Source organism: Pongo pygmaeus, chromosome 2 (assembly GCF_028885625.2).
Source record: "Pongo pygmaeus isolate AG05252 chromosome 2, NHGRI_mPonPyg2-v2.0_pri, whole genome shotgun sequence".
NCBI lineage: Eukaryota > Metazoa > Chordata > Mammalia > Primates > Hominidae > Pongo > Pongo pygmaeus.
In genome coordinates this window covers 139,031,634-139,044,658 of record NC_085930.1, presented here as the reverse complement: position 1 = coordinate 139,044,658, position 13,025 = coordinate 139,031,634, and the positions used below count along the sequence as shown (strand labels likewise).

Genomic DNA, 13,025 nt, shown 5'->3' with positions numbered 1-13,025 from the left:
ATAAAAATAATGGTTGGCATTTATGGTGCTCAACTTATAAGGATCCTCTGATGTAGGTATTATCCTCATTTTATAAATGACAATGTTCCAGGCTCAAGTGGAAGTATGTGAGTCAAACCCTAAGCTATCTAGAGCCAAAGTTCATTTTCCTTCCACTGTACCCACCTGTGCACACACAAACACTGTACTTCCCCATATGTATTTGTGTATGCACATACATACACACACACACACCTCACATGCAGAATAGAATCTTTCTCACTCCACAGCAGTGGGCTTTGTCAAGGCCCCAACATTCTTAGCAACCTTCCCACTTATGACTTCCAAGATGGCCTTGGGGCAACTGTTTGTAGAGAGATTCTCCAGTCTTGGCATTTGGTTTAAAAGTGAGTGGCTGAATCTCTCCATGGTAATAAAGGAAGCTAGCAAAATGTTACCCGGACAACTGGTCACATCAGGCCTTGTCTCAGCCTGGCCATTAACCTGCCTAAAGCAATTGATGAAATGTGGAGAATAAAGCCTTTTTTGTGTTGCTTACCTTTTTCAGTGCAGATTTCACGAACGACTTCATTTTTTATGCTTTTCAAAGCATCAAAGTTCTGCCCAAAGCTAACCCTTTCTTCTTTCCCAGCAATTTCTTGCAGTTCTATTTTATTAGCTGCCCCAATGCCAACTGCATGAACAGTGATTTGCTCAGCCCTTAGTCTCTTAGCAGGTTCCACGACTCTGTCTGTGGACATCCCATCAGTCAACACAATGAGGTAACAGGGAACCTTGCTCATTCTATCCTTCATTCCATTTTTTATTATTTGCAGTATGTAATCCAGAGCTTTCCCAGTATAAGTTCCACCAGTTAGTTGCTTAATGTTAAAAATAGCCTTTCTTAAGTCAATGTCATTAGAATAGTCAGTGATATAAAATTCCACTTCTGTGTCATCTGAATACTGCACAACTCCAACTCGGACTTTGTCTGGGCCAATGCTAAACATTTCTGTCACTTCCAACATAAATCTCTTGATTTGCTCAAACTGTTTCTCCTGGATGCTGCTTGAGCCGTCAATGAGGAAATGGATATCAGCCTCTTTTGTATCCACACAGCCTGAAAAAAAAAAGTGCATTCTCTGTAAATTAGAGAACCTAGAGAGAACTTTGCAAGAGGGTTTGTGAAGGAACATGAGGCTGAGGCATTTCTAAAGAATGAAGACTTCGTTTTTGCAGAGCCTGCACACTTCATTAAGCACAGTCATGCCCATTTTCTCCTTTGAAATTTACAACACCTTGTGAGAAAATTGAAACAGGGCAAAATGTAGTGGTTTGTCTAAGGTCATATAACCAGTAAATTAAAGAGTAAAGACCAAATTCCAGAGACTCCAGGCTCCAAGTTAAATAGTTTTTCTAGCATTGACACCTGCCTTCTTAAACAGTTTATGTCCCATCATTTCTTGAAAAAAGGCATGGGATTGACGACCTTCTATTCTTACTTTACCAATAATCTCTTCTTCCCAGAGCAACTAGAACAAGATATTTAAATATAAACTTAGATCACATTATTCTTCCTTTTAAATGATCTATCATTGCATTTGGAACTTAAAAACTAAAACTTGGCCTTATCTTGTCTCTTGCTTTTCTCTCTGACCCTACTTCCAGCAATTCTTCATCTCCCTCACTGTGTTCCAACCACATTGGGCTTCATTCTGTTTTTAGAACATGTCCCTGGGTCTTTGCATGTGCCCTCCTCTCTTCTTGAAATATTCTTTCCCCCAAATATCCACATGGCTGCTTCCTTCTCATCATGGATGTCATCAAGTCATCTCTTAAAAAGATCTTCTCTTCCTCTTATCTAAAGCACACCTGTCATTGTCTATCTTCTTACAGTGTTTATTTTCTTTATGTTACTTTCTGAAGTTACCTTCTTCATTTGTTCATGAGCATGGCCTGTTTCTTACCACAGAATGTAATCCATGAGGACAAAGACTTTGTTTATTTTTCTGCTTCTACCCAGTAGGCCTGGCACATCCTAGGAGTTCAATTTGTTTTTTTTTAATAAAAGACTTCTCAATGTTCCTTCCTTTGTTAAGCTGAATCTATGAAAAACTACTTTTGCTTTCTTAGTAGTCTATTTACTACTTTATGTAGACATTCACAGAAACTGGGTAAGAGAAAGAACATATTTTCAAAATTTTGGGTTGTGTGTGTCATTATCTGGTTTTCTTGACAGCTCTTAGGTAATTTATAGATACTGACACTACTTCAGCCCACGGCAGTTGCTCTTTAGGAAATTAGATATACTGAAAAGAAGTCTGACCCTGAGAAATGAACTATAAAATCAATACATAAAGCATTAGGGCAAAGATAAGCGGTTATCTGCAAAAGACAGGGTTGATCCCAGGCCAACAAAACTTGAAAGTAACCAGAATGCATTAATTTATATATCTAATAAAGAAGAATTAAATGTTCAGCAAAAGAAAGGTAGTGGTGATCAGCAATGAGGGAGAGAAAAAGGTGAGTAGGTGACTGTAGCAATGCCCATTCATCCCTGCCTAGGGCTGTGCTATCCAATACACTAGCCACTAGTCACATGTTGCTATTAAAATGTAAATCTAAACTATCCAACATTAAATAAAATTAAAAGTCATCTCCTTGAGTACACTAGCTACATTTCCAGTGCTTAACAGCTCCATATAACTAGCAGCTACCCTATTAGCATAGATACAGAATATTTCTATCACTACAAAATTTCAATTAAACAGTGCCAAAGAATGTGTCCCTTGGCTCAAGGCCTCACCTGTGCATTCATATATACAGATACATATATAAATATAGATGTATGTATTTGATTTTAAAGTAGAAACATCTGCCCAATTGGATGCTACTAAACATTTCAATTATAAAACTACAGTAACTCCCTTGTTCTGATTCCACAACCCCAAGCTGAGTTTTGATTACAGTTTAGCTTCTAATTTGGCATGTCTATAAGGAGAGAATGTATCACTTGGAAGATGTGAATGTCCAAGCCCCTGGGCATTGATAGCTCTCATTTTTACATAGATAATTGTCATTCTTTTTCTATACATTGGTGGCTTCAGTTTGGTTAATGTGAATTTTGCCTTGATTTAATGAAGTTTTATGGAATAAAAACTGAACGCTTAGTATGTGCCAGATGTAGTAGATATAGCAGGGACTAAGCCAGATATAGATTGTTTCTCTGAGTGTTGATCATTCTGAAATTGCAAAGCTGGCCACCACACTCTAGATCACAGAAACTTCACTAAGGTAGTAGGTCTTAAATGTTGCTAGCCTGAATTCATTAGGGAGCTCACTAAAATGCATGGGCCCAGGCCCTACCCTCAGAGATCAATTCAGTAGTTTTAGAGTGATGCTTGGGCAACTGAATTATTAACAAGCTCCTGAAAAGACTCTAATTAAGTTTACAACAGACACTATTGGTGTTTTCGCCTGTATTTTCTCAAATCTCTTACCATGTTTATGCAAACTGGTTGCTAGTGCTTTGCTTTCACTTCCAATAGCAAATGCTATATCTGTAGGTGAGCTGCCCTTGAGTTTCTGGAAACTTCTTTGCCTGGCACTTGAACCAGGAGTGTCCAGAAATTTACATTCCTTGCATGTTCTTAAATGTAAATTCTCTACTTACGTTTTTTTGTGTGTTTTGTTGTTGTTGTTGTTTGTTTGTTTTCCTTGCCTGGGACAACTCTGATACTTGATATACACTATCTCTAGAATGACACCATGGAATTGAGCCAACATTACTATCCATAGGACTTTTCTTATTGTCCTTTCCTTCCTGTTCCCATTTCCTCATTTTCCTACCAATCTCCGTTTTTTTTTTTTTTCTGGTTACACTTCCTAATATATCAATTTCATGTGAATTTTTGCCAGGCATCTGCTTCTGAGGAGCCCAACTTAAGTCAGGTACCGACATTTTAAAACAACTGGATTACTAAGGAGTTACATAGTGAGGCCGTATGCCCTAGCTTTGGTCCCATATCTTCCCATTTATAATTCCTATAATGACAATAATAATTTTTTGTGGCATCATTGCAAACTCCTGAAAGAGACTATGCCACATATCCCTCCTATGGCCTAATAACAGTATTAGATTGAAGCTGGTCTGAGTTTAAAATTAGCCTTTAATATCATTGGAACATTAAAATTCCTTTCCATGTTGTGTGCTGCCAAATTCCAGTTTCAATTGCCTGGAAGCATTTTCTCTACAGAGAAAATGTGTGAGGACAGCAGATATCTCAGAATTAGATGAGCTCAAAGTCATATTAAGTATCTCTTGGCATGTACCTTTGAAAAGAGCTCAGTAAAACTATAGCAGATTCACAAAGAATCTTAACTAGGAGATCCTTCACTGGAATGATAGAAGAAAAAAATAGGATCAAAATGTCAGAAAATAACCATGATTGTGCATAAAAATACAGGTAAAAGGATGTCCCTGCAAGACTTTTATAAAACCAAAACATTGGCCTATATATCCAACAATTTAAGATATGTTTTAAAAAATATGGTATATCCATTATATCGAATATTTTTCTCAACCTAAAGGAATGTTTCAAAAGAGTATTTAAGGAAACAGACAAAAGATCATAATATCAAGTTGATGGAAAAGTGGATAAGGCAGATATTACTAGTTATCTCCAATATCCATTTTCTCCTTCTTCTACACCAATTGAACCACCAGTTTTAACCTGGGTGCTTGGCTTCCCCAAATGAAGGTCACATCTCCCAGTTCCCATTTTTATAACTTAGGTGTGGCATGTGACCAAGTGCTGGCCAGTGGGATGTAAGCAGAAATGGCACATATAACTTTTGGGAGCATCCTTGAAGAAAAGGTGAAGAGGCCTGGCCCTTTTTCTTCCCTTTTGTCTTTCTTGATTTCTGGATGTGAGGGTGATGCCTGGAGCCATTATTTTGGACAACGATCCTAGGAATTAAGACCACGAACAGCAAAAAATAATGTGGAAAAGGACAGGGTCTCTGACACTGTGGTGTATCAGACTAGCTCAATCTACATACCTCTGGACTTATTTGTGAAACAGAAAAAAATAATCTTATCCTCTTTCAATTACTGTAATTTTGGTTTCTTCTGTTGGTCACACCCAAATATAGTTGTAACTAATAAAAGTTACCCAATTGTCTATGCCTATACTGTTCAATATGACAGCCACTAGACACACCTGGCTATTAAAATGAATTAAAACTACATGACATTTAAAATTCAGTTCCTCCATCACACTAGCCACATTTCAAGTGCTCAGTAGCCACATGTGGCTGGTGGCTGACCTAGTGGACAGTGCAGATAAAGAATATTTCCAGCATCATAGAAAGGGCTGTTGGACAGCACTGATATATACAATGTGATATCATTTTTAAAAACTCTGTATTTGTCTGTGTGTGCATGAATGAAAGGAAGACAGAGAGGCAGAGAGGGGTGAAGGGTGGGAGAAGGGAGGGAGAGAAAGAGAGAGGGACAGAAGAGACTAAAGACAACAGAAAAAGTATTAATGGCTTTATCTGAAGATAGAATTACAGATGATTCTATTTTCTTCTGTCTGTCAAGCCATACTATTACAATATTTTATAATTAACATATATTTTACGTTTTATTGAGGTGTGATTTACATGTTATAAAATTGACCTCTTGTAAGTGTATTGTTCAACGATTTTTGGCGAATGTTTGAAGTTGTACGGGCATCACCAAAATCCAGCTTTAGAACATTCCTACAATTCCTGAAAGTTCCTTTATCCAATTACAGTTGATCCTCACTCCCACCCTAGTCCTAGGTAACCACTTATATTACTTTTATAATTAGAAAAGTATTTTAAAAAACATACCAGTTTTATCAAGATTCCTTTGTTCAGCATAAGTAGAAATTTGGGACCATATTTCATTCTGGAGCTTTTTCAGGAACTTTGTACTGTAAGTTTCTAAGTCTGCATAGGACTTCAGCGTGGAAATTGTCTGTTCTGGAGGGTAAGACACTATTTCTTCTAACTGGGTATTGTTAGCCCCTTGGATGCTCAAGGCAAACACGGTTACACCCTCCAGTCGAAGGTTCAGCGCAGCATCATGCACCTCATCATCTGATGGTCTGTGGGTGACCAGGACTGCAATCTGAGGCACTCCTTGTGCTCTTCTGCTGCCATATGACTCTGAGAAGCCGTCTCTTCTCATCTGATCAATGGCAGCCCCTGTATTGGATTTCCCAACTTGGATGGAAAGATTCTTGATTTGCTGCTGAAACTCAGATTGGGTTGTGCTTGATTTAAGAAATGAAATAGTCTTGGCACTATTGCTGTAACTCATCAGTCCAAGTCGCATGCAATTTTCCTTCACATCCATGGAGCTGGTAATGTTCTCAAGGAAGGTCTGAAGATGCCTTAAATTTCCTCTGGTCCCAAGTGACTCATCCACCAGGAACACGAGGTCAGCAAGTGAATCTTTCTGACAGGATATGGGGAAGGGAACTATGCAGAGAGAAAATGTGTGAGGATTAGTATAAACCACTGGCCCGGAGAGAGAAAGGTACTTAGGTACTTTTTACATTGTCAAGCACATTAGTTAGGATAGAGGTAGTCATGATGGATGTAGACAGCATCGTTTTCTTTTAGTGAACAAAAGATCAAAATTCTAAACAAGACTTACAAGGTCGTTGACTTCAAAAGCTTTCCATATGCTGTTCCCTCTGTCTGAAGAATGCTTCTGACCAATTTCCCTACCACATCCTACGACCACCACCACTATCATCTCCATGACCACCATCACCACTGGTATGATCACCATCACCACTGCCATCATTTCCACCTCCACCACCACCACCACCATTGTCACCACTACCTTCACTACTAGTGAAGTGAAGGAACCACCATGTCCACCATCACCGCTACCTTTACCACTGCCACCACCATTCTCAAGAACTGGGATGCAGGGATGAGTTAGCAGAAATATCTCTTACTACAGGGGTTCACATTCTCTGGGGAAGGCAGATAACTAGATTGTATTATTTCACACAGTAATAAGTGCTAGCAAGGAAATAAAACAGGTGACTTGACTGAGTGACTACACTGTGGTTAAGGGAGGGTTAACTTACCTAAGACATGAAGAAACCAGGGAAGGCCTCTCTAAGAGGATCACATATGGGTTGATAAATGACTGAAGAGAGGAATTCAGCCATGTGGAGTTCTGAAGGAAGAGGAATTCTGGCAGATAGAACAGCAAGAGGTGGGAACAAGCAAGAAGTCCAGAGTAGTTGGAGCCCATGAGTGAGGGGAAACATTGACGGATGAGGCCAGAGGGAAGGAGGGCCCAGTTCTGGGAGTCACATGATCTTATTTAAATATTTTAAATATCACTCCAGTTGCTGAGAGGAAATAATGAATTCAGGGATAATAATTAAGAAACAACGGCCCTAGTCCAGGAAAGAAATAATGATTCTTGGACAAGTATTACAGCTGCTAAGATAGAATGACAAGGATAGTTTTGATACATGACTCAGAGGTAGAACAGAAAGCTGGATAAATTGCATGTGAGTATTGACAACAAAAGATGAAGTGGTGAAAACTCCCGGGATTTTGGCCTGAACAACTGAGTGAATGGTGGTGGTGTCTTTTTTCAAGATAGGGAAGATAGTGGGAAAAACAAGTTACAGGGGGGATTTGTGTTCTGTTTCAGACATGGTAAGTTTGAGAAACTACTGAGTATTGAAGAGGAGATGCCAGGGAAGCACTTGGTTATACAAATTTGGAATCTAAGGGAAAGTACACCATATTCACATAAAACATAGACTCCAAGCACAGCTGGATGAACTGCAGCTGTGGAAAGCATAGCCAAGAGATAAGCTCAACCTTGCCAAGAACTACCCATCTGTGAGTTCTTAAAAGGCAGAAAGCATGTCTTACTTATCACTATCCCTCCAGTACCTGGTGCCTGGTGAGAGCTCAAAAATATTTATGGAATTAAAAATAATTCTCATAAATCTACCAACCTACTCTGAAACCCCACAGTTAGCTAAAACAAACTCCAAGAATGACCTTCTCAGGTTAGTATTTATTTGCAAATAGTTGTTACTATTAATAATAGTAAATAGTGTGCCAAATGCCATACAAGTCACCTCACTCATATTATATGGTAGACATTATTATCCTCACTTTACAGGTAAGGAAACTAATGCTCAGGATTAAGTAAGGGACTCAATGTCCTAAGTGACCAAGCCAGGGTTTGAACTCAGACCTGCCTGACTCCGAAGTCTTTGCTCCTAACCTCTAAAAGTCCAGGATGGGACAACACAGCAGATGCAGGGCTCAACACAACAGAATGCAGTCCACTGCATTGCATTACTGCACCACTGAGGGCATCCCCTCTTCTTCCTGGTCGAACACAAAATATGAACATGTACTAATAGTGTCTCATTCTAAGGTTATCATTCTTCTCACTGAGTATCACTATATATCAGTTCACAAGCATTTATTGAATATTTATTGTGAGCCTCATACTGTAACAAGATGGTGAAGGAAAGAGAATAGACAGTGATCCTATTTCTTTATCTGTAAGATCCTCATGTATTAATTCATTAAGAAATAGAACACCCGCTCATTGTCAGGCACTATGCTTGGCACAAAGGACAGAAAGATAAGTTGTCAATCCTGCCCTCATGTGCTACCTGTTTCTTGCTTCATGGTGGTGGGGAAGGGAAGTTGGACAAACACAGAAATGGATGGTTATGGGAAGTGCTGCTGTCATAAGCTGTGTGCAAGGAACCGAAACCCAAAAAGAAATTAGAAAGGAAAGATTCCAAGAGGAAAAGAATGTAAGGATGAGATTTAAATGACAGGAGTTATTCAAGCTATAAGAAAGCAAAGGAGTGCAATAAGATAGAGCTCTTGTCAGAAAAAATGGCACAAGCAAAGGCAGAAGCGAGTAGGTATAATGTGTAGAAGTTTCCAATACTTCAACATGGCTAATCATGAAAACCTAACATGAGTTGCAAGAGGTGAGAGTGGACAGATGTAGACCCACCTGGGGATCAGGCACCTCTTCAACCAAGGGTTTCCTTACCTTGCATATCAGCATCGACGGCTCCCTCCTTATACTTGGTTACATCTTTGATGATCTGTGTCATGTTTTGGGAAAATGTGCTGAGGTCTCTAATTGTCCGAAGGTTGAAATGGAAATGGGACGTGGCCATGGCCTTCAGATTTTCCTCAGAAGCTTCCTGCACCCCCACGGAGATAATTTTCACCCCATCTTTCTTCAGGGCTTTCGAAGCCTCTTCCACTTCATCCTCAGACTCAGCCGAAGCCAGGACCACCAAAATTGGGGGAAACTGTTTCCTGTCTCTCCCATTTATGGGTGCAGAGAAATAGGTCCTGTGAGCCTCCTGAAGAGCCTTTCCTATCTGCAGGGACCCGCCAATGAACTGAAAGTTCTTCTTGAGGTGGTTCAGCATGGGGCTTCTGCCTTTGAAGGTGCTCAGATGGAATTCACTGTGAAACTCGTCGCTGTACTGGGCCAGGGCTACACGGTATTTGTTGGCCTCTACGGGGAGACTGTTGATCATTTTGTTGATGAATGTTTTCACGAATGGGAACGACTTAGGTCCCAGATGATCGGAGCTGTCCACCAGAAACACGACATCTGCATACACAGGGCCTGGCCCTATCAAAATAAAATAACAACAAGCAAAAACAAAGTTATCATTCAGGCTTTATATTTTAAACCACAATACTTATTTAATACTATGTGCTGGGGGGAGGAGCCAAGATGGCCGAATAGGAACAGCTCCGGTCTACAGCTCCCAGCGCGAGCGACGCAGAAGACGGGTGCTTTCTGCATTTCCATCTGAGGTACCGTGTTCATCTCACTAGGGAGTGCCAGACAGTGGGCGCAGGTCAGTGGGTGAGTGCACCGTGCGCCAGCTGAAGCAGGGGCGAGGCATTGCCTCACTCGGGAAGCGCAAGGGGTCAGGGAGTTCCCTTTCCAGGGGTGACAGATGGCACCTGGAAAATCAGGCCACTCCCACCCGAATACTGTGCTTTTCCGATGGGCTTAGGAAACGGTGCCCCAGGAGAGTATAGCCCGCACCTGGCTCAGAGGGTCCTACGCCCACGGAGTCTCGCTGATTGCTAGCACAGCAGTCTGAGATCAAACAGCAAGTCCGCAGCGAGGCTGGGGGAGGGGCGCCCGCCATTGCCCAGGCTCGCTTAGGTAAACAAAGCAGCCTGGAAGCTTGAACTGGGTGGAGCCCACCACAGCTCAAGGAGGCCTGCCTGCCTCTGTAGGCTCCACCTCTGGGGGCAGGGCACAGACAAACAAAAAGACAGCAGTAACCTCTGCAGACTTAAATGTCCCTGTCTGACAGCTTTGAGGAGAGCAGTGGTTCTCCCAGCACGCAACTGGAGATCTGAGAACAGGCTGACTGCCTCCTCAGGTGGGTCCCTGACCCCTGACCCCCGAGCAGCCTAACTGGGAGGCACCCCCCAGCAGGGGCAGACTGACACCTCACACGGCCGGCCAGGTACTCCAACAGACCTGCAGCTGAGGGTCCTGTCTGTTAGAAGGAAAACTAACAGAAAGGACATCCACACCAAAAACCCATCTGTACATCACCATCATCAAAGACCAAAAGTAGATAAAACCACAAAGATGGGGAAAAAACAGAGCAGAAAAACTGGAAACTCTAAAAAGCAGAGTACCTCTCCTCCTCCAAAGGAACGCAGTTCCTCACCAGCAACAGAACAAAGCTGGACAGAGAATGACTTTGACGAGTTGAGAGAAGAAGGCTTCAGACGATCAAATTACTCCGAGCTACGGGAGGATATTCAAACCAAAGGCAAAGAAGTTGAAAACTTTGAAAAAAATTTAGAAGAATGTATAACTAGAATAACCAATACAGAGAAGTGCTTAAAGGAGCTGATGGAGCTGAAAACCAAGGCTCGAGAACTACGTGAAGAATGCAGAAGCCTCAGGAGCCAATGCGATCAACTGGAAGAAAGGGTATCAGCAATGGAAGATGAAATGAATGAAATGAAGCGAGAAGGGAAGTTTAGAGAAAAAAGAATAAAAAGAAATGAACAAAGCCTCCAAGAAATGTGGAACTATGTGAAAAGACCAAATCTACGTCTGATTGGTGTACCTGAAAGTGATGGGGAGAATGGAAACAAGTTGGAAAACACTCTGCAGGATATTATCCAGGAGAACTTCCCCAATCTAGCAAGGCAGGCCAACATTCAGATTCAGGAAATACAGAGAACGCCACAAAGATACTCCTCAAGAGGAGCAACTCCAAGACACATAATTGTCAGATTCACCAAAGTTGAAATGAAGGAAAAAATGTTAAGGGAAGCCAGAGAGAAAGGTCGGGTTACCATCAAAGGGAAGCCCATCAGACTAACAGCGGATCTCTCGGCAGAAACCCTACAAGCCAGAAGAGAGTGGGGGCCAATATTCAACATTCTTAAAGAAAAAAATTTTCAACCCAGAATTTCATATCCTGCCAAACTAAGCTTCATAAGTGAAGGAGAAATAAAATACTTTACAGACAAGCAAATGCTGAGAGATTTTGTCACCACCAGGCCTGCCCTAAAAGAGCTCCTGAAGGAAGCGCTAAACATGGAAAGGCACAACCGGTACCAGCCACTGCAAAATCATACCGAAATGTAAAGACCATCAAGACTAGGAAGAGACTGCATCAACTAACGAGCAAAATAACCAGCTAACATCATAATGACAGGATCAGATTCACACATAACAATATTAACTTTAAATGTAAATGGACTAAATGCTCCAATTAAAAGACACAGACTGGCAAATTGGATAAAGACTCAAGACGCATCAGTGTGCTGTATTCAGGAAACCCATCTCACGTGCAGAGACACACATAGGCTCAGAATAAAAGGATGGAGGAAGATCTACCAAGCAAATGGAAAACAAAAAAAGGCAGGGGTTGCAATCCTAGTCTCTGATAAAACAGACTTTAAACCAACAAAGATCAAAAGAGACAAAGAAGGCCATTACATAATGGTAAAGGGATTAATTCAACAAGAAGAGCTAACTATCCTAAATATATATGCACCAAATATAGGAGCACCCAGATTCATAAAGCAAGTCCTGAGTGACCTACAAAGAGACTTAGACTCCCACACATTAATAATGGGAGACTTTAACACCCCACTGTCAACATTAGACAGATCAACGAAACAGAAAATCAACAAGGATACGCAGGAATTGAACTCAGCTCTGCACCAAGCAGACCTAATAGACATCTACAGAACTCTCCACCCCAAATCAACAGAATATACATTTTTTTCAGCACCACACCACACCTATTCCAAAATTGACCATATACTTGGAAGTGAAGCTCTCCTCAATAAATGTAAAAGAACAGAAATTATAACAAACTATCTCTCAGATCACAGTGCAATCAAGCTAGAACTCAGGATTAAGAATCTCACTCAGAACCGCTCAACTACGTGGAAACTGAGCAACCTGCTCCTGAATGACTACTGGGTACATAACGAAATGAAGGCAGAAATAAAGATGTTCTTTGAAACCAACGAGAACCAAGACACAACATACCGGAATCTCTGGGATGCATTCAAAGCAGTGTGTAGAGGGAAATTTATAGCACTAAATGCCCACAAGAGAAAGCAGGAAAGATCCAAAATTGACACCCTAACATCACAATTAAAAGAACTAGAAAAGCAAGAGCAAACACATTCAAAAGCTAGCAGAAGGCAAGAAATAACTAAAATCAGAGCAGAACTGAAGGAAATAGAGACACAAAAAACCCTTCAAAAAATCAATGAATCCAGGAGCTGGTTTTTTGAAAGGATCAACAAAATTGATAGACCGGTAGCAAGACTAATAAAGAAAAAAAGAGAGAAGAATCAAATAGATGCAATAAAAAATGATAAAGGGGATATCACCACCAATCCCACAGAAATACAAACTACCATCAGAGAATATTACAAACACCTCTACGCAAATAAACTAGAAAATCTAG

The 13,025-nt window shown here is 40.8% G+C and overlaps 1 protein-coding gene across 2 annotated transcripts in view; it reads right to left on the bottom strand.

Annotated features, from left to right (window-relative positions):
• Positions 1 to 13,025, bottom strand: part of COL6A5 (collagen type VI alpha 5 chain) — a 148,016-nt gene that overhangs the window by 101,481 nt on the left and 33,510 nt on the right. For both annotated transcript variants that reach the window (XM_054483243.1, XM_054483244.1), the window contains 3 exons: positions 9,080 to 9,679; positions 5,860 to 6,492; positions 539 to 1,099 (listed from right to left, as the gene is read on the bottom strand). In XM_054483243.1, the coding sequence (XP_054339218.1) occupies positions 539 to 1,099; positions 5,860 to 6,492; positions 9,080 to 9,679 (1,794 nt within the window). The remainder of the gene's footprint in view (positions 1 to 538; positions 1,100 to 5,859; positions 6,493 to 9,079; positions 9,680 to 13,025) is intronic.